Below are 22,134 nucleotides of genomic sequence, written 5' to 3'. Positions count from 1 at the left end.
ATTATTATAAAAATTATAACATAAAATGAGGCTATTAAATACATTTATTGGCAAAATGCAATGACTGGAGAACTTACTGCTCTCTCACAGAATCATACTTGGCAACTAACTTCCTTACCTATTGGTTGTAAATGGATTTACAAAGTCAACTACAATTTTGATGGTGGTATAAGAAGGTGTAAGGCTAGATTGGTGGCAAAGGAGTACACACAACAGGAAGGATTAGACTATCTTGCAACTGTTAGTCTGTTGCCAAAATGACAATTATAAGGACACTTTTGTCTATTGCATTAGTCTATATTTGGCATCTTCATCAATTAGATATTAACAATGCCTTCTTGCATGGTGATTTAGATGAGGATTTTTATATGCAATTACCAGCTGGCTTTAAATCTTATGATCCTTTAGTGGCGTACAAGTTAAAAAAGTGTTTATATGGATTAAACAGGCAAGTAAACAATGGCATGAAAAACTCACTAGAGATCTTGTTTCAAGGTTTCAAGCAATAATTTACATATCCAAATCATAGTTCTACAACTTATGAACGAAGAACGAAGAAGATATTTTAAAAAGTTATTTTAATCAAATTAATCGATTTAAACATAGATAAATAACTAATAGAAGACTTATGTGATGTTTAAGATCCGATTGAGTCCTTGTAAGTACTATTCCGAGTTTTTGGTTTGTTTTCAGTTGGTCTGGTTAAACAATCCAGTTAAGATCTTCGAGTAGCAGACAATTGATTGATTGGGGCTGATAATGAGCTTGAAATCTCAAGTTTTCTCTCTTGATCACTTTAACCTCTCCTTTCAATATCTTTTGTTGCTTAAAGTTGCCTCCTTAATTGTGTTTAAGGTGGCTATTTATAATATTTTAGGAGAGTTTATGGTTTGTTTAGGGTTTGCTAGCTCAAAATTCATTTACTATAATTAATTTTTTGATATATTAAATTTTGAAAGTGGTAAAAGTATCGTTTTAGTCCTTATAAATGTCTAACAGCCTATGAGGATACTAAATTCTAATCTTTACGCCCATGTTTTTCAAACCATGTGAAGTGGAAGAAGTGATGATAAACACTATAAATCGATAATATTTTGATTAATAAAGTTAAAAATTTGAATATAACTTGCAAAACCTATTGATTCGACAAAATTCTAGGAATGAAGTATTAAGAAATCGTTGACTCAATGGAATATCAAAAATGAATATAAAAAACAAAAGATCGTTCTTTCACATTCAAAATTTCATCTTAAAAGTCTTTAAATTACATATAAGTAGAAAAAGTATCGTCTAAATCGCACACCTCAAACTTATGCAGAATTACAAAACTGTCATTATCAAGATTTTCGATATGCACTTCTCCAAAACTCCAATTTTGTATGCACATTCACATCAATGATCAAATTTTAATAAACATGATTTCTCTTTTATTCCAAAATTTGGTATTCTTTGTGAATCAACGATTGTCTAATGCCTAATTACTTAATATTCTTGAATCAATGATTTTTAGAAGCTATAATATGGTGTTATTTTGTTGAACACCAGATTTGTAGATTTATCGTTGCTATGTCATGCATTTCAACAAATTAATTAACCCATAAATTTATAAGTTTTTGGGATTAGTTTAATTTCTCCAATTTGTAACCGTAATTGTTTTGAATTGTCCTGGATTATCGTGACAATTATAATTCAATTTCTCAAATTCATTGTCATAAGTCGATCCAGTTCTTTTAATGTCTTCAAATAGATCAATATCTCGTCACTTGAACATGTTTCTTTATAAATTATTGTTGGACATTTCAATACCTTATCATTTTTTCTACCGTCTGAAAAAGGTGTCTACATAAACTTTTCAATTCATTTAGACTAAGCAGGTAAAAATAATCTATGTACATAGCTCTTTTCACCAGATTTATTTTCACAGATAACTACTCGTTTAAGCATCTCGATAAGATTTTTTTTTAATGATGACAAACTTAGCACAAACTTTTACCATTTAATAGTATCAGAAGTTTTCAAAAAACGGATAGCCTTTGATATCCCTCCACTTGACCACTTTTGCCTATATAAACTCCTTCCCTTTTATACCATTACAGTCTAGTTGATTTGAATTTGCAAGAGGGGAAATTAACAATCAATACTCTGCATCCTCTATCAGTAAAAAGTCTTTAATCAAATATATATTCTGTTTGCCAGTCTCATTTACCAAATCTTTCACCATGGTATTCTCACACATTCTAGACAGACTAAGAACCTCAAAGGTTTTTTCTAATAGGATTTATTGGTTTAGATAAATTCTGATCGAATTACCATTCCCAACTCTCCATCTATTATCTGAAGTAATGGCATCTCGAACACTATTAATAACACTTTATATGTGATTTTATTCCACCCCGCTCGAATTTGAATTAATGAAGTTTAATATAATTTTTTTTCATAGGTAGAATTCACTTATGAAAAGTAACTTACAAATGGAAAGTCATATAACAATTGTAATATATGGTCTTTCAAAGTTTGATTAAAAATACTAACAAACAACTCAAGATACAAGAAAAAAATAAATCGAAATAAGACAAATCTAGACATTGATTCCGCATAAAATGACCGAATTAGAATTTGAGAGCGAAGTTCCATTGGAGCGGGTACTTCGATTTTTCCTTTCGATTTGATTGGAAATCTGCTCGATCCGTAGAAGTCTATTATTTCTGATCCTCATCTTCAATGAAATTATAAGAAGTTAGAATGATAACCTTTAACTAATTTTAGATCTATAAAAAAATTGACTATGGAGTTTGAACAATCAATAGAGATTCTTGAGAGTTCTAAAAAAATAAACCACAAAAATATAAAATCATAAACTTTCATTAAAAAAAACACTAAAATTCATATCAAATAAATTATCAAACAGACAAGTTTTATTAAAATGAGGATTAAGTCTATAAAATATTAAATATTTATGGACGGAGAAGAAATAATTTTCGATTAAAATCAGAAAATCATTTTTTTATCTTTTAACTAAGAGATGAAGTAGAGAAGAAGGTATATAGTGAGAAGGGATAGGAAATTTGAAAGAGATAGAGTTTAATATGATGATAGAAAATCAAATGCTTCTAAATAAATGTAGAAATTTGCTAAAATCAAATTTGGGATATCCCTAGCCACCCACTTTTATAACTTCTCCATTATGACCCATTAACTGTACCCAATATTAGACAATTGACATAACCTTATTGAATTAAGTTTTATTTTCAAAAACTTTATCACAAATACTGATCTCTTCTTTTCATATCTTGATAGGGTCTTTATCATCTCATTAATTTCCACTCCAGTTAAATGATTTAATCGAACTCAACTCATTTTTATCATATAGTAATCAAATTTTCATTTTGATTGTTGTGTTATATTTAATTATTCTCACTATGGGTTTGGCATGTTACAATTATTTTATTTTCTAAATACCTTACAATTGAATTCTCTTTATAAAAAGTAATTTAATTTTATTTTCAATTTAAAAAAAAACTTATTTACAAGTTGAAAACTACCCAAGCCGTCAAGCTATCCCCGTAAGCTCAAAAATCATAAAATTGATAATTATAAATGAAAATATATCACTTATTATATTTGCTGATATTTAATTTTGCAATTTTTAAATGTAATCTTAAAGTGCTGAAAATTAACTCTGTAAATTTTGTAGCATCTCAGTTCTGAAATTATGCTGCTAATTTTATTTATTATTATTATATTTCTTAAAATTACGTCTTAGAATGTGTTTTTAATCAAAATATATAGTGATCGGATTGAATATTTATCTCAAAATAATTTATATTTGACCTTTTGCGACTGAAAAATGTCCATATGCTTATAATTAGCAGGAATTGCAGAAAGAAGTGACATAGTAGGCTTAAAAATTAAAGATAAAACTTGTTACAAAAGAAATGGAAAATTAAAGGATGAAATTATATAATAGGAAATAATATAGCAGAAAGAAGTGAAAATGACAGTGGCCTAATTTCAATCATTTAATAGGAAAAAGGAATATATATTTTTTATGAATAAAAGAAATATATATTAATCATGTTTTTTAAAAAATATTATATATTAATTTTTTCTGTCCTTTTTTTTTTATGAACTTGTCCTTGTTTTTTAAGAAATATATATTAATCATGTTTTTTAAAAAAGTTTACCTTAATATAATACAAAATGTACTATCTACTAGCTAATCAACTGTGTATCAATAATGGAGACTTACAGTAGATAAATGTATTCGCTGCTTTGTGTTCATATAGTTGAATTCAATAATTCAACTAAAACATATTTATGTTAAAGTTGAAATGTAAGAAGTCGTACTCTTGTGTAATTAATTTTTTATGCATAAAGTTAATAACAATTGTTTTGATTATAAAATGTTTACATATACATAAGCTAAGATATAACAAATGTTTATTTTGAGAGAGTGTCATTTTTGTCTTAAATTGTAAATATAAAAATTAATATAATCATATTAATTAATAAATATTAGTTAATAAATGTTTTAAAAATTGAATCATGAAGTCCTTTATTAGAAAGGACAATTTTAAAAGATACTTGTCATCTATAAATTCTAAAAACTATATATTTATAAATAAATATATTTGTCCAAATGGACAAGTAAGAAAAACAAGAGAAGTGTATTTATAAATTTTCCTCGATAACTAATTAATTCAAAAATTTAAATTATACGTTTTTTTTATTAATTATTGACGTAGTCCGCCTTCTCGATGGAGTTTAACGTGTAAAAGATATCAGTAGATGGCTTATCGGATGATGTTGCCGATTACCGATCTGATGTTTAAGTCAATATTATGCTTAATGGAATATTGTTGTATTGAATGTAATTGTGTTGTAGGCATACCTCAAGGTCTTTATATAGCGAGAATGATGAATATTTTTTAGAATTCGAATAGGAAAGAGATTCCTATTTAGTCGTATGAATCTAAATAGGAAAATGATTTTTTTTATCCCACAAGAGTCCTATTCATAAATGTCTTCCAAAATAGGATTATCTTCCCGGATAGGTATACGTTTTCAAGTAGAAAAGTGATTCTGCAAAATCTGGTCTTCTACAATCTGTTGGTTTAGATATGATTCGGAGTCTTACCAAATCCTAAGAGATTCGGCCTCTTTTGGGATTCGGGCTAATTCTTTTGAGTAGCGTTTAGCCATGGTAAGTCCTCTAGGACTCAGATATCGCTATCTATGGGCGAGTCCTTGGATTTGCTCTCGACGAGCTGATCATGTATGACTCGGTTTATAATATTTATTCTGGAGTTCAGTTTTCATTATTTCCCCCCTTCCCCCGGCAAGTGAGTTAAAGTATTGGTATTTATGTCTTATTTAACTTTGTTTGTTGAGTCGTTTTGTCTTCGGGGCGAGTCGTTTCGCTTGCTATTCAAGTCTTTTTGAATTTCTTTGAATTTTAATTTTTCGGCATGGGTTTGCCAGTATCCTTGGATTTGAGCCAAATGTCGCTTTGCTTGGCACGTGGCGCTCATCCGTTCGTTTGAACGTATGGCTTTCTCTTTTTTAATTTGTATTTGGTCGTTCATTTCTTTCTTCATCATCATCTTCCTTTCTCTCTCCATTTTTGTGAATTATCTTTTTCTCTTTGCCGATTTTTTCAAGGTTCCATCTTTCACTTTTCTTGATTTGAGTCCAGGTATTCTTTATAACCCTTTTTTGACTTTTTCGGACGTTTTAATCATCGTTTTTTCCTTTGAATTTTATGGGTTCTTAGTGTTCTTTGTTTTTCTGGTTTTTACTCGTTTTGATCCTTTTTTTTTAATTCAATTTTTGTTGTTTGTCCATTTTCTGCATTTACATGTCGCCTAAGAAGAAAATGAAAGTTGAGTTTGCTTGTATTGCTATTATAGAGTCATCTTTGTTCAAGGAAGAAATTTCAGAGATTTCTTTTAAGTATAGCTTTCTTGTAGGTTACGAGGTTGGGAAATCCGATTTTCACATGAGGGCATTTGGCTATCCCGGTTCGCCTCGGGAGGCAGTTATTTTTTTTAAGAGAAACTCATAGCTGGCCTTAGGTTTCCTTTAGATCCTTTTATTTATGACCTTTGCTGCAAACATTATATCGCTGTTGGAGAACTTCATCCAAGGACTATTCAAATTTTTACTAATTTTGTAGAATCTTGTAGGCATCAAGGGTAGTCCCCTTCCATGATGTTATTCATTATATCGTTTCTTTATTTTGGAATGATGAGGTTTTGATTTTTGCTAACTTTAGGGAAGGGCGATTTGTTATTAATTTCTCGTTTCTTGTAGGGTGGAGGTGAAAATTCTTCGTAATCACACATGACTTTGCTTTTTTCGCGTTTTCGAAAAGGCTTTTCGAATAAGGTGGTGAAGACTTCACCTTCGCCTTTAAGCTTGCCTGAGTCCACTCTTACTTTTGATTTGTGTTTTCAAAACATTTTGCAAGAACTAATTTTGTGTGTATTACTTAATAGTCATCTTAGATATCGATGGTTACTTTTGGAGGATCCTTGAAAAAGGACTTGCTTATCTCTCTTATGAAAAGGTTGTTGAAGGTATAATTCTGATTTGCTCTTGTTTTATTTCTCGTAGGATGTCTTCTTCGTTTGCGATATGCTTTTGGGTTTTAAAGTAGATATATTTATTCCTATGGGCGAGGTTTTCCATGGCGGTATAAAGGTGATTCAACTTGGAGCTATTCATAATGAAATATTATCGAGGTATCTGCCCCCCGACTTTGGCGAGTTCTGTAGGAGAGATCGCCAAAATTATATTGTCGATTTCGAGCCCGTTGCTGAGACGGTTCCAGAGTCTATTTTTGAGGGTGTTAAGCCTTCATCAGACGTAATTATGAGTATCGCACCATCCACGACGGGTGTTGATACTCCTGCTATTAGTGGTGGAAATCCCAATATTAAAAGAAACGCCGACTTGTTAAGAAGGCAACTTTGAAAGAGATTACGAAAGTGGCTGATTAGGCTGAGAGGCAGAATCCTCCAAACCTGATGAGTTCCACTGTGTTGGATGGATTTATTAAGAATATATCCATTTCTGAAGATATTAAGTGGTTTGACAAGGAACCCGGTGAGGACTTGTCGAACTTAGCTTGTCTCCATTACTTTTCGGTACGCTTTTCTTCTTTCTCCCTTTTCCTTTTGTTTTTCTACTTTATATTTCTTATTCATCTTTTGATTTTTATATTTGTTGACCGTTCAAACGATCCTTGTTATGAACGATCATCGTCAATTCGATAAAGACAAAGTTCAAAGGCTCAAGACCCTACTTGCAGAATCTGATTAAGAGAGGGCGAGACTGGGAGGATTCCGTAAGGAGCACGGCACGCTTCTTTTGGAGTTGAAGGCTCAAAGTGCGATACATGATCGTCAGGTGGCTCTTATAAAAAAAAAGGATGCCGATATGACTCAGGAGATTGAAGCTCTTATTTCTACCAGCGTGCATATTGTTGGAGAGAGAGAGATCAATTGAAGGTTGAGATAGAGAAACTTCATATTCGCTTGCTCGATATGAAGTTGTTTCATTCGGTTTTAATAAGCGAATATCTGTTGGCCATCGACGATAAGTTGCGGGAACAAAATATAGATATAGATCTCTTTGGTTTGAACAACTTGGACCGTATATACTTAGCCAAGGCGTTAATGGAGAAGATTAAGAAAAATCAGGCTACTTTGGCAAAATCTTCTAAGTTTTTGTAATTTTTCTTTCTGGGCGAATCGCGTTATGTATTTAATTTGATTCCTTTGAGCGAATCATCTTATGTATTCCCCTTTTTTAATTAATGAAGATTTATTCCTTTTGGATAAGTTACCTTCTTTACTAATATTTGTTCCTTGTGTGGCCGAGGTGCCTTTTGTATTTTCCTTTTGTTCTTTTTTAGGCGAGCTGCCTTTTTCTTTTTTAGGGTTTGTTTCTGTTGGGCGAGTTGCCTTTTGTATTTTCCTTTTGGTCTTTTTTAGGCGAGCTGCCTTTTTCTTTTTTAGGGTTTGTTTCTGTTGGGCGAGTTGCCTTTTGTATTTAAAGGAGTTAATTTAAACCTCTTTTTTTTATTATTTGTATGGAAGGTTTGAGCTTGCTTCTATCTAATTGTGAAAGTAATAATAGTATTCATGGCGTTAAAATTAGTAGAGGCGCTCCACTATTACTCATCTATTTTTCGCCGATGATTGTTATTTATTTTTTTGAGCCTCGGTGGAGGAAGCAGTAGCCATAAGAGATGTTTTGCTTTATTATGAATGTTTGTTTGGGCAATATGTGAACTTTTATAAAACAAGCATTTTATTTAGCAAGAATGTGAATCAAAGTGACAGAAGTAATATTTGTGTTGTTTTGGGTGTGATGGATGTTGGTGATCAAGAGATGTACTTGGCTCTTCCTTCATTTGTGGGCAAGAATTAAAACCAAATATTTAAGTTTTTGAAGGATGGGGTAAAACAGAAAATTGAAGGGTGGAATACCAAAAACTTATCGAGAGGAGGAAAAGAGATATTGATTAAATCGGTTGCTCAAGCTCTTCCTAATTACGTGATGAATGTTTTTTATTACCGCTTGATCTTTGTGGGGCTCTTGAGAGAATGATGAATTCGTTTTGGTGGGGTAGGAATCAAGCGGAATAAAATGGTATAAATTGGGCTCGATGGGAGAGGTTATATGTTCCAATTTTTTTTGGAGGTCTAGGCTTCAAAAAGATTCATGAGTTTAATTTATCCATGCTACCTCGTCAAGCTTGGCGATTGATTAGTAAGAAGGAATCGTTGGTGTTTAAGATATTTGAGGCTAGGTACTTTCTGAATAGTTCATTTCTTGAAGCTAAATTGGGCAATAATCCTAGCTATGTTGGGAGAAACATTTTTGCTACTCCAGATATTAAGTGGATGGGAGCTCAAATTCGGATTAGGGATGGTGTTGATAGAAATATTTGGTCGGACCTATGGTTATTACAAGGAGTTACAGGTCGAGTTTCTACTCTTGTTCATGTTGGGTTAGAAAATACAAATGTGTGTCGACTGTTTAGAATGGAAAGAAAACAATGGGACATTGAAGTTATTTCATATATATTTGACAGTGTGGATTGACAAATAATTCTCAATGTTCCAATAAGTATACGCAATGTTAAAGACATTTGGATGTGGGCGCTGGATAGTAAGAATCAATTTACAGTGAAAAGTGTTTACCGAGTGTTGACGAATTGAGTGACTTAAGTGCCAAGTTTTAATTGGGAAAAGATTTGGAAACTCGATAGTAATAAATCTATTGTGGAGAGCTTGTTCCGGAAACCTTCCTGCCATTAATGTGCTAGCTAGTAAACGTGTATTCATCTACCCTATTTGACAAGTCTGTAACTGCGCAAAAGCAATGGCGGTTCACTTGTTTCAGTATTGCAATTTTGCGATGAGATGTTGGAGATTAGCAGGACTAGACATGTTGCATGGGTCTCCAGAAAGCATGTAGGATTGGTGTAACGACAGGTTGAATCAAATGAACGTGGAGGATTGTGGATTAGTAGCGTGGATTTTCTTGAATCTGTGGTACAACCGTAAGTGATTTGGTAACACCAAAGTAGCTTGATTAAGGAGGTTGTGAACTCTGAAGGTCATCAAATATGTACTTGGAGCAAAGCTTCTGATCCAGATTTGCTTATTGGAAGAGATGAAGGTTTGGTGAGTTGGAAGGTTCTTGTTGTTTTTTTTAAAGATTAATATGGATGCTGCAGTTTTTTGGGATGGTAGTAGCGTTGAGGTGTCTTGTATCATTCGTGATTCGGAGGGGAAATTTGTTCAAACAAGGGCTGCCAATCTTCCAGGTTCGGTTTCTCCGCGTAGTGCATAGATTATAGTCATCCGCGAAGCTCTAAGTTAGTTCAAAGGCACTTCGAATGTCATTCTTGAGTCGGATTTCTTGGATGTTATTACTAAGCTTAGAACTTCGAGCAAAGACAAAGAAGATGGATTGATTTTGGACTGTTTATATTTAGCGAAGGAGTTTAATAATTTATATTTTGTTTTTACTAGGAGATCTGCGAACCAGGCAGCGCATATTATTGCGCAATCAGCTCATTCTATGTCAATTCATCGGGGATGGTATTATAATTGTCCTGAATTCCTTACCAATTTACTTTCTTTAGACTTGCTTTAATAGAATTCCTTTTGTGATAAAAGAAGAGTTAATCTAAACTCTTTTAATTTTACTTTAAGGCTAATCTGAATTTTAAGTTTTTTAATCAATCTAAATTCAGATTTTTGATTTGAGAAACTTTTAGGGTTAATCTAAACCCTAATAGCTCTTTCTTTATTTTTTGTTGAGCTTTGAGCCCTTTTTTTTATTTTTGTGGGGTATTGGACCCTTTTCTTCTTTAGGATTTCATGCCCTTTTTTATTCATAGCGATATTTGCTAGGAAAGTTTTGTATTGATGGAAAATTTTCTTAGAAACTACTTTGATAAAAATAAAGAAAAATTTAACATTCATCGGATAGGTCTTGAGTCCCTACTAGTGATGTGTTATTTTCTGATTCCACTTCATTCTTCCTCTTTATCAACTGTCTTCTTTAGGTCTTGAAGGTCCACTATTGATTTGACATAGATCTTTTTAGCAATTTTTTGATCTCTTCTTATCGTCATGACTGTTTTCTCAATCGGTATCTTCATGTCAAGCGCTCTTATGCTAGTTACGGCCGTCGAGTCAAGGAGGAACAACCTTCCTAGAATCGCATTGCATATTTTATCCATGTCCACAATGTTAAATAGCGTGTTTATTTTTTGTTGATTACTTTTTCTAGGCCTGCAATGACCGCTAAGGTGACTACTCTAGGGGGTTGATGGGCGGGCTACCGAGTCCTTATAGAGGAATCGAGACTCGATGAAGTTTGGCTCCATGTTCCAATTTCCCGATTATTCTAGTTACCACTGGCATCATTATAGGGCGCTTTGACATGCTCATAATCTTCGATATAAAAGATAATTAGAGGCATTGTCAATTCTCTGTTTCATCCTAATGTTGGATATGTTTAGGCCTCCTCCATTGATCATGTGAATTGTTCCCATGATCTTCGTCGGCCTCTCTTCATATTTCTTCTCCTTTGGTTTTTCATATTTGTTTCTTTTCTCTCGTTGATCGCTCCTTCCACTCTTTTTGGAGACGAACTTCTTGAGGTTTCCTTCTTCAATCATTCTTTCGATCTTCATTTTGAGATCTCGGCATTTGTCAGTGTCGTGTCAATGCTTATCATGAAATTTGCAAAATCTTTTGGTATTTCGTACCTCGTTCCTTAGCTTCAATTTCCATTTTATGTTCCGTATGTTCTCCTTTATTCACATTAGGACGTTTGCCCTGCTTGTCTTGAGTAGTGTATATTTTCGTTCATCGTCTTTGGGATCGTGTCTTGCTTCGTACTTATTTTGTGGGGTGAATTGCCTACTTTCCTCATGTCGATGGATTTTATCCTCGGGCTTCAACCTTTATTTGATTTAACTTGTCGGTAAATTGCCTACTCTCCTCATTTCGTTTCAATTTTATCCAACTACCCAATTTTTCTTATGTGGCGTTGATGTGTGGCATGCCACATCAACGCCACATAGGCGTCATGTTAGTAAAATTGTGTATTCGGACAAAGTTGAAACGAAATCATGCGTTTCAGAACAAATTGGATAAAATTGAAAAGTTTGAATTTTTGTGGAACATTCACGAAAGATTTGGCCTTTTTTATCATTTGACCTTGATTATATTGGTCTGTTTCAATTTAACTCTCTCGAGTCAAAATCAAAACACAAGGCAATGAATAAATTAGCCAAATAAATTCAAACATTAAGAAAAATCAACAATACGCAATTAAGCCAATATCCATAAATCCAATTCGACTAAATAGACATAAATCAAGTCAATAATCCCCGAAAAGAGGTTTACCTACTCATGTTCATCAAAAAAACTCAACAATCAAGAATAAAAAATTCATAGTTATAAAGATTACAATAATCAATGATCTTTCGAAAATCATCGTATTTTTGTCGCTCGATTTCTAATATAATCTCTCTGGATAATCTAAAAAATAATAGTAAAACGATGAATAATACTCAAAACTAAGCTAAATCTAATGTTTAGGTTGACTACAAATTAAGCGAATTCTTATTTCGATGTTAAAAATGAGATTTATACATCTCTCCGCGCAGCTAATGACTATAGGTCGAATTTTGATGACAATCCAGAAGTGCCCTCAAATTTGGTGGAGATAGCTAAATTTCCTACACAGTGTGCGTTCGCACACTGCCCTTTGATGGGGGTGTGCGTTCGCACACCCTAAGACTTAGCCATAAATTTGAAGTAAAAGCTCGTGGAACTTTAATCTTTCTCGAGTAGAGCTCGTGCAGTCAAGCTCGATTGGAATAGTTATATGTTATTAATAATAAGTTCTATAATTATAAATTATATTTAAGTATAAAATATTAAATAATTTTCGAAATTGTACTTAAATTTAAATAAAAAATATGAAATAATAATTAAATTAGTAATTTATTAGAAGTAGTTTAAATACTTTTATAATTATGAATGGTATTTAAATATAAAATATCAAATACTTATTTAAATAGTCATTAATTAGGAATTATTTATCCTATTTATAGAAATATTTTTAAAAAATATTAAATAATAATTAAATTAGTAATTTATTAGAAGTGGTTTATTTTAATTATTATTTTAGATGGTTAAATAATAGTTAAAATAACAATTACTAAATATTTGAAGTAGTCTATTTTAGTTACTACTCTAAAAAATTATCTTAACAAGTATTGCAAATAAATTTAGTTAGTATTAGTTTTCTAATATTAATTAAATTTTTTAAAATAAAAAGAACATGTGCACATCCTTCCACCCCGTGCTCTTTTATATAGTATAGATATAAAATTATGATCTTATTTGTTAGGTATATTAAGGAATAAAGAGTTAAAAATATATATAAATAGATTATGTTTGTTTTTTTTTCAAGTTAATTTTCTAACATTTTTATTCGGTTTTTCAGTTTTGTTAGTTTTTAAAATGCTCAACCCGAATTGAAAATCAAAAACCAAATTTTATACAAATACAAACCGAATAAAACCATATATATTAACCAAATAACCGAACCAAATTTACAATTTTGATTCAAATTTTACGGTGCAATTCGATTTTTGCACACGTCTAATTAGGAAGAAAGAAAAGTTTGATTGTAAAGTAGGAGAAGTAGTTAATTTGGAATAAATAGTTGAAGTAAATGAACAGTATTTGATATTATTGTAAAGAGGAGCAGTGTGACAGTGATGAATTTTGGTAGCTAGTTGCCCCATTTATTACACTTGTCTTTAGCTTTTCATATCCCTCTTCACTAAATGCTCTTTGCCCCTCCCCTCCTCACCTTTTGTCACTGTTTTTCCCTTTTCTATGTCTGCCCTATAACTAGGGTTTCCTCTTACTCAACTCTCACATCTCATACTCACCAGTTTTATTCCCCATCTCTCATATATCTCTACTCTTTTCTTTCTTGGGCCAATCAAACTATATATTTACATCTCCCAAGATCCTATGCATACATATATGTAGCATATCTCCTGAATCATCACCATCAAAACCTAGTCATAGGTAAGGTAAGTACAGGATAAACCCTATATATACTATTATGATCTTATATGGATTTGATCAGTTTCTATTCTTGCAATTACAGTTTTAAGATTTTGGTTTTCTTAGATCCAAATGACAGAGAGCAGGATGAGTGAAAAAGAGAGAGACACATAGCAGAATTATTTGACCAAATATATTCTAAAGAATCCACAACAAGATACTGTCTAAATTGACACTTATATTCTACTGTTTATATACTATTGTTTTTTTTTGTTTTAAACAACTGTTCTACGTTTTAATGTTTGTTTTTGACTATAAAATGTGTAGAAAACAATAAATATGTAGTTTATGAGTTATCTCATTCATGAAAAACATAAAAATGCTTTGCAGACAAAAAAGTAGAGCAAGTTTGAAAAAAAAAAAGATAATTGGAAAGAAGGTGTGCGCCTTCATAAAACAAAATTGATAGTCAAATAAAAAATTTCATGTTTCAGAACATCTATATATGTATGTGAAAAAGAAAACTAAATGATCATTTTTTTTATGAATAAAACTAAATGATCATACTCTTAAATAATAAATTTGTTTCTGGTGATTTGTTTTTTGATAATCGGGGAGGGGGAGTGTTTGTGGAAGAAATTGAACCCACGACCTATCAGTTTGCTGCCTAGCGCTTATATCATTTATTTCTGGTGATTTGATTAATGAATTTGAGTATAACATAATTATAGGGAGTAAGAAGATGGCTTCATGTTCTAGCTATTCAAATTCACCATGTGCTGCCTGCAAATTCTTGAGGAGAAAATGCCTACCAGATTGCATATTTGCACCATATTTCCCACCAGAAGAGCCTCAAAAATTTGCAAATGTTCATAAAATATTTGGGGCAAGTAATGTGAGTAAGTTGCTGAATGAAGTGCTTCCTCATCAAAGAGAAGATGCAGTAAATTCTCTGGCCTATGAGGCTGAGGCAAGAATGAAAGATCCTGTTTATGGGTGTGTTGGTGCCATTTCTGTGCTTCAAAGACAAGTTATTAGACTCCAAAAGGAATTAGATGCTACCAATGCTGATTTGATAAGGTTTGCTTCTAGTAATAATCATCATCAAATGCCTCCACCACCACCATCATCTTCTCAATTTGGTAGAAGAATTGGTCATGGTTCAGGAGTGCTTTCTAATTATGATCAAAATTCTGCTATTTATTATCCTTCTCCTTGGAGTAATGATTCCTATGGTGACACTCAAAGAAGAGGAGGAGGTCATGGTAGCATTTAGCTACCTAGGGTTTCAATTAATTCGGCTTAAACGTAAATCAAATCATGAATTTTAGCGTATTTTGTTATTACAACATAAACTTTAAATTTTAGTAATGTCAAAAACGAATTGTTTATTTTCTGCAATTCGGAACACCAAACGTTGTTTTGATAAAAATATATTGAGCTGGACGCCAGAACAATATATATTCTAGTGTCTATTTTAATATATTCTATTACAAATCAGTTGGTGCTTCGAACTGCAGAAAATGATAATTTATATTTGATATTGCTAAGATTTAAAATTTATTGTAAAAAACGTTACAATTTATGATTTGTTTTGGGATTAAGTTAACTTTGTTGTAATTTGGTGATATATCCCTTTGTAAAATTTATTTATTTGTATGTGGAAATAATATTGGAGTGTTATGAATATTTAGTACATATGAAAAAGAGGAAACCCAATTAGGGTTTTTGTTATCTGTGAAATATATTAGACTGTTAATGTTTTGTAGAAGGAATTTATTAAATGGTTCACTGACATATATATGTAATAATCCTGTAAAAATTCTTTGACCTTTCTATATATATCATTTACTTGAGAGTGTGTAGTTGAAACTCCAAAACTTTTATACCTCAACTTTAGGGTTAATTACTTTGGTTCATGATAATACTAACCCTGAAATTAAGAGTAGCTAGTCAATAATCGTTCAACGGATATGTACATGTCGTATAACAAACACTACAAGAAATCTTAGAATTAACAGTAAATATTTTTACAGCTAAAAATATCAAAATTATTACTATTAACATATAACAACAACAAAAATTATAGCATGTTGTTACTAATAAAAGATTATTTTAATAAAATGCATTCTTGATTCTCAAAAAAAATGTTATCTTAAGTAATTGGCAATAAAATATTGCTTATAACTAACTAATGACAGTAGTTTTCAGAATTATTGCTGTAAAATATATTTTTTAGCAATAAAAAAGAAAATCACCTGGAAAGTTATTGTTACCAAATAAAGTATTTTTTATAATGAAACCGATAAAAAATTTAGAGTGTTAGAATATTTAATAATAAAATATGATTGATCATTTGGTTGGATATGCTTATATGCACATACATATGTTCTATTACATATAGTAAAAATTTTCCAATTCCAGTAGTCCTTAAGCCAAGGAATGATAATGTATATAATTTGACCTCTAAATTTGGCATGAACAGGTAATTGTTTCTTAATTATATTCCAATTATGAAGGTTGATAGATGTGCAACATTGAGATTGATAAACTAAGAAGAAGCTCCTATTTCTTGATGAAGATATAATGTATCAATAATTTTTAATTTTAATATTTATATTTAGAATTTAGGGAAGACCCACCGAATATTAACATTATTTATTCTATGCATAATCTTTATAAACAATTTCGTGTACACACTTTTAGCACTACCAACCTTATACATATCCATGTGTAGTTTATTTATATTTTAATTTATAACTACTAGTTGAATTTATGAATTAAATTTAATTTCAATACCGCCGTCTGCTTACAACAATCATATAGAAACATATGCAATCATTTGCATATATAATTGTGGATATCTTTAATTTCTGGATGCATGAACTTAATTTATACTATCTTAATTTGTTGTGTTTTTAATGGAAATCCACAGGAAGTGTTGAAAATTAAATCTTTTTCTCTTTATTTTTAGAATATTATAAACATCCATTGCGATAAAAAAAAAAGAGCTATACAACAACATCACCATTCATTCTCAAGCTGTATGTAAATTGATAAAAAGCTCTTGTTATCTAAGTGGGATCGTGAATTGAAACCTTACTCATATATACAACCACTTGAAAAATTGAGATTAGAGCTAATTCATAATTGGAATCCATCTAGACAGAGGCAAAGATAGAAATATTTTATAAAACGGCCAAAATTTTAATGTCAAAGGTATTATGTTATATTAATAAAAGTTAATGTACAAAATAAATTAAACACATAATAAAAAGCAAAAGAAATTACTATTTTGGTGGCTTCATTTTAACATTCAGAACACTTCAAGTACCTTGTAGAAAACAAAAACAGTTGGCGAAATGGCAAAATTAACAACCTAACATGTTCAAATTAAAAGTTGTTTTCTAATTAATATATGTTTTTTTTAATAATCGGGAAGGGGGAGCGCTTGTGAGAGAAATCGAACCTACGACCTAACAGTTTGCTGGCTAGCGCTTATACCATTTGAACTAAAGCTCAATGGTTAATCAATAATATGTTCAGAGCTAGTATTATGTTGAAAATTCTGCTTTGAAGTAAAATGCTTAATTAAGTCAAAGATATCAACTCTATCTTTCAATTTAGAAATTAAACAGTGCCATTTTTGATAAACAGTAAAATGTACAGAAGCCTAGTGTTGTAGGAACTAGGAGGATTGTTTGCCATGCGAAGAATTCATATACCCACAGAAGCAAAAATTGCATGAGGATCTTAGTTGGATTTTTCAGTTTCCGTCTTCTATTTTTCCGATATAATTATCAGAATTTGTAAAATGAGTTAATGTAAAAAAAATCACCAACTTTACACGTTTTCTCATTTTAATCACGTAGTTTAAATTTTCTCATTTTCATGTACGAACTACCACTTTTTCTTAAATTCATGCACGGTGCTGAGGTGGCACTCATTCATTAGTGTAAAATGACCTCCACCTCAGCGAATTACACCAATGGAGCCGTGACAACTCAGCACCGTGCATGAATTTGAGAAAAAGGGGTAGTTAGTGCATGAAAATTAGAAAATTTAAACTACGTGATTAAAATGAGAAACATGTAAAGTTGGTGAATTTTTATAACATTAACTTTTGTAAAATTAATAGAATTAAACTGTTAAAATTACTTTTTAAAAATATTTCTATGAATTTGATCATATCTATGAATGTATATAATTATTTTTGGTCAAATCCTCAAAAAATAGAAAAACTTTTGCGATTTTTGTCAGTTATGACCGAACCTTTTAAAATTTACAAATATAACCCGTTTTGACAAATTATGTTCCTTTTATAGCCATTTTTGAATCGTTTTTTTTATTGTGATTAAACCTTTTATATGAAACAACACACAAATATTTGATATTTTTATTGTGATTAAATTTTATATACATGATTGTCATGTTGGTAAGAAAATCGGTTTGATTCGAATTTGGGTATAAAAAAACATAAGTTGTCAAAACGGATTATATTTACAAATTTTAAAAGATTTAGTCATAATCGGCAAAAATCATAAAGGTTTGATATTTTTTGAATGTTTGGCCATCATTTTTTCATAACAAAATAATATGTATAAATTTATTGTAATATTGATAAAATAATAATAAAAAAAGATATGGAAAAAATAAATATCATTAATCTTATATACTAATGATATTATTTAAAAAATTTAATGTACACAATAATTATTCATTACATATTTTTATGTATGTTCGTGAATATTTGACGCCATATATCATTGATATATAAATATATATTTATATTTATATTTATATATGTATATCATTTATTTCGACCCATTTCCCTTATTAATTTCCACCTCGCACTCTCACTGAGATTCACACAAACTCTGTAGGTACCCCTGTGCTTATTCAGGATCACATTATAATGTTCTGCCAAAGTTGTCAAAGAAATATTGATCCTTTTTGTATCATTCTTATTGTCTTTATAGCCTTATAGTCGTAGCATATTTAGTCAGAGTTGTGTATAGTTTTGATGACAGGTTTCTATTTCTTACTGCACATTTAAATTTCTCATATTTTCTAGAGTTTCAAAATTTATATTACGACAATTATATTTTCCTTACCATGATAAAAAAATAAGAGCAAATTAATTTTATGTTCTCCATATATATCATAATTCACATTTTCGTCTTTTTATTTGAAAATTAAATAATGTAGCTTTTTATTTTTATTTTCGTCAACAATTTAATCTATACATGTTTTTTTGATATTAATCAACTGAGTTAAAGAATTTAATTGAAAAATTAGGACATATGTAGGGGTTTTTAAAATAATTTACACTACTAAAAGTAAATTAATCAGAGGCCCACCAAGTGTGGAACAATTCACACTTTCGCCCCTCCTGTTTTGAAAATCAAACGATATAGTTTTTCATTTTTGTTTCCGTAAAATGTTCAGCCCTTTCATTTATTTTGGTGTCAGTTGACTAACATGAAAAACAAAGAGAGTATATGAAAATAAAAATAAAGGACTATACCATGTGATTTTTAAAGTGAAAAAACAAAAGTGTTAATTATAATATATGTGTAAGGTCTCAAAATAATTTTCTCAAAAAACATGAACATCTGGGAAAATAAAAATAAAATTAATTTTCTTGAAATTTCTTTGTATTGATATGAGTAATTGATATTTGATGTGATCGAAAAGAACAAAGGATAAAAAAAACCCCCCGAACTTGGCACGAAGTATCAAATATGTCTAAGGTCGTGAAAATGGGTCAAAAAGTCAAATAATTGCGAAATGGAGCAAAAAACTCCAAAGAGAGTGGAGAAACCACCTCCCTGGACTATACCAAAACCGAATCAAATAACTCCTTCATTCATCAGAAAACACTTTATTCCGACCACTTTCCGCCGCGAACACACCAAAAAACGCCGTATCCCACCGGAAACCGCCAAAAATATTTTTTTTTATTTTAATTTCAAAAGCTGCTCCTCCTAGCCAGAGGAGGACCAGCTCCTTTCCGGCCAGAAGGTGAAGAACCGACCGGATCCGTTCTACACAAGGTGAAGAACAGACCGTGTATGTTCTTCACGAAGGTGAAGAACATGTTTGTTCTTCACCGTCGTGAAGAACAGACTGAATTTGTTCTTCACGACGGTGAAGAACAGATGGTCTGTTCTACACTGTCGTGAAGAACATACTAGATCTGTTCTTCACGACGGTGAAGAATAGATCTGCTCTTCACCTTCTTGAAGAACAACATGTCTGTTCTTCACGATGAGGAGGAGCAGCTCGTCCTCTGATTTTTTTTTAAAAAATTATTTTATTAATTAAGAAAAAGTATTGTTTTAATTAATATATTTTTTCAAATTTAGGTATTAATTTGAAAAATTTAAAATATCATAAGAATTATTTTGGACTTTTTTATCAAGAAAGTGTATTTCACATTCGGTGTGAGAGTGGGCAAGAGTGTGTGAGGGGTGTATTTGACTTGGTTTGCCATAGGTGTGGACTTTTTGATCCGGTATCACCACCTTAGACATGTTTGATACTTCGTGCCAAGTTGAGGAGGTTTTTTATCCTTTGTTCAAACTAATTTTCATATGTGATAAGCGTACTATATAATAATACTATTTCACAGTAAGCTACAAAAATTAGAGAACCAATAGCTTAATAATTTCGAGAATTTCAAAATGATTTGAGTTTATTTTACTCAATCTTTAGATGAATGCACTATTGGTGATAATCCCACATTGAATCATTAAGGAGATAAGTACTTATAGATAGAATTTAATGGTCCTTAGATGGGTATTAATTTTGAAGGTTCAAAAATTTTCATTTAATTGTAAAATGAGTACTAAAGTTTCTTTCTTTCTTTTTTAACCGAAGTTATCATTTTGTTGCACAGGATGGTCACTTGCCCAAAAATAATACTAATTTAGTGATATATTCAACATCAAATGGCACATCAAAAGTAAGTACCTCTTTTGAAATAATTTTTTTTAATTTTGTATTCTTTTTGAAATAAATTTATAATTTGATGATTTTTTTTAAATTTATATTTAAAATTAAATAACAATTTTTCTGCAGGTAATCTCCAGGTGATATAAAATAATATCTCTGGCAACAAAAAAAATTGAAATATTTTTGGTTAATTATTCTTTTATTTTTTAAATACTACTTGTATTGCTAACTTTTACATATTCAATTTAATCCAAAATATATTTAATTGTTTTATTAAAAAATATGTAACAATGAAATATATTATATCCCAACAAGAAATACGATAAATTTAAATATATAATATTTAAATATTTGAACTACATTACATAAAATTCTTATATTAATGATTGAAATCGGGAGGCCCTGGAATGTGAAGTTCGTTATGACTTATGGCTGACTTATTGCAACCTGCTACTTAGATTGGAAATAGAGTCACCATCTAAAAAGGCTAGAAATGTTATCGCTGCCAGCTAAATGTCTCAATTCACTCATGGATGCATATGATGATGTTGTGCATCAGTTCAAAAGATTGGATTCGTGTACACAATTAACTCTTATATTTAGAGTAGTTTATTAACTCTTGTATTTGTAATAATTCATTAAATTCATTGATATACTGGTTATACTATAAGTAGATACGTTCAAAGTGTATAAGCAACAACATTTCATCACAATACAACAATTGAAAAGTAAATAATTGAAAATAAAATGACCGAAAATAAAGTACATGAAATAGTACAAACATATAATACACTATAAACTGGCATACGACTCTATTTGAACTGACATGGTAAACATGAAACATATAATCTTAAACAAATATCCAACCTTAGATATTTTTAACTCATAATAAAAAAGTTAATTTTATTTCAATTAATTACATAAAGCTAAACCAGATGTACATGTAAGGTAGGTTGCTCGTTGGAGGGGAAGAGCTGACTTGGCTTGGCAACAGGGCCAACTAGAGTTGGCGCCCTCAAGGAGATTTAGCGGCGCCACAAACTCGTTGCTTCTATTTTGAAATACGATTTTTCAATCCCAAAATCATGCAAAACACCAAACAAAACACATAATTAATCCTCTAGGCTAATAAATAATTGACATTACATATTAAAATGATTAAAAGACCCTAAAATGGATCTAGAAGTGATTTTAAAAATACTTATCAAGAATACAAGAAAAAAACAAAGTATGCATTTTAATGAATTCAAATTGAAACATATGCATAGTATGTGATACTTATGTGTATAGGAACTGATTCAGACCATCAAAAGTACTTGTGAGTGGAGCAGGGTTCAGAGGCCGCTCGCCTAAACTTATGGTTGATTGCAGATTTGGAAGGTTTTGAAAAGGAGAGTCGCCGCCTAACTAAGCTAGGAAATGCCTTTTATACAGACTGAGTAGATCTCTAACGCTTATGGGTAAGACCACCTTACATCAGACCAAAAGAACGGGTTCGAAAGACACTACCAAAAATCTTGTACTTGACTTATCGATTGCATCTTATTTACATGAT

The 22,134-nt window shown here is 30.8% G+C and overlaps 2 protein-coding genes across 3 annotated transcripts; both read left to right on the top strand.

The window, feature by feature from the left end:
• The first annotated feature begins 8,376 nt into the window (after nucleotides 1-8,376).
• Nucleotides 8,377-9,113, top strand: LOC126672342 (uncharacterized mitochondrial protein AtMg00310-like). Its single transcript, XM_050366288.1, has 2 exons — nucleotides 8,377-8,425; nucleotides 8,716-9,113. Exons 1-2 carry the CDS (start codon nucleotides 8,377-8,379, stop codon nucleotides 9,111-9,113), a joined length of 447 nt encoding a protein of 148 aa, XP_050222245.1.
• A 4,296-nt stretch (nucleotides 9,114-13,409) lies between these two features.
• Nucleotides 13,410-15,239, top strand: LOC126674134 (LOB domain-containing protein 25). Of its 2 annotated transcripts, none has more exons than XM_050368522.2 (2): nucleotides 13,410-13,643; nucleotides 14,354-15,239. In XM_050368522.2, the coding sequence occupies exon 2, from the start codon at nucleotides 14,365-14,367 to the stop codon at nucleotides 14,896-14,898; it is 534 nt and encodes a 177-aa protein (XP_050224479.1). In that variant the 5' UTR covers nucleotides 13,410-13,643; nucleotides 14,354-14,364; the 3' UTR covers nucleotides 14,899-15,239. The 2 variants fall into 2 exon arrangements, with proteins under 2 accessions (XP_050224479.1, XP_050224478.1); XM_050368521.2 differs by having other exon boundaries at nucleotides 13,555-13,648; nucleotides 14,354-15,238.
• Nucleotides 15,240-22,134: the final 6,895 nt, after the last annotated feature.

Source organism: Mercurialis annua, linkage group LG3 (assembly GCF_937616625.2).
Source record: "Mercurialis annua linkage group LG3, ddMerAnnu1.2, whole genome shotgun sequence".
NCBI lineage: Eukaryota > Viridiplantae > Streptophyta > Magnoliopsida > Malpighiales > Euphorbiaceae > Mercurialis > Mercurialis annua.
The sequence above is the reverse complement of the archived record's forward strand: the minus strand, read 5'-3'. Positions and strand labels throughout refer to the sequence as shown.

Coding starts and splice junctions, on each gene's coding strand:
- LOC126672342 (XM_050366288.1), top strand. CDS start 8,377: ATGGATGTTGGTGATCAAGAGATGTACTTGGCTCTTCCTTCATTTGTG. Junction 8,426..8,715: donor GGCTCTTCCTTCATTTGTGG/GCAAGAATTAAA, acceptor TTGGAGGTCTAG/GCTTCAAAAAGATTCATGAG.
- LOC126674134 (XM_050368522.2), top strand. CDS start 14,365: ATGGCTTCATGTTCTAGCTATTCAAATTCACCATGTGCTGCCTGCAAA.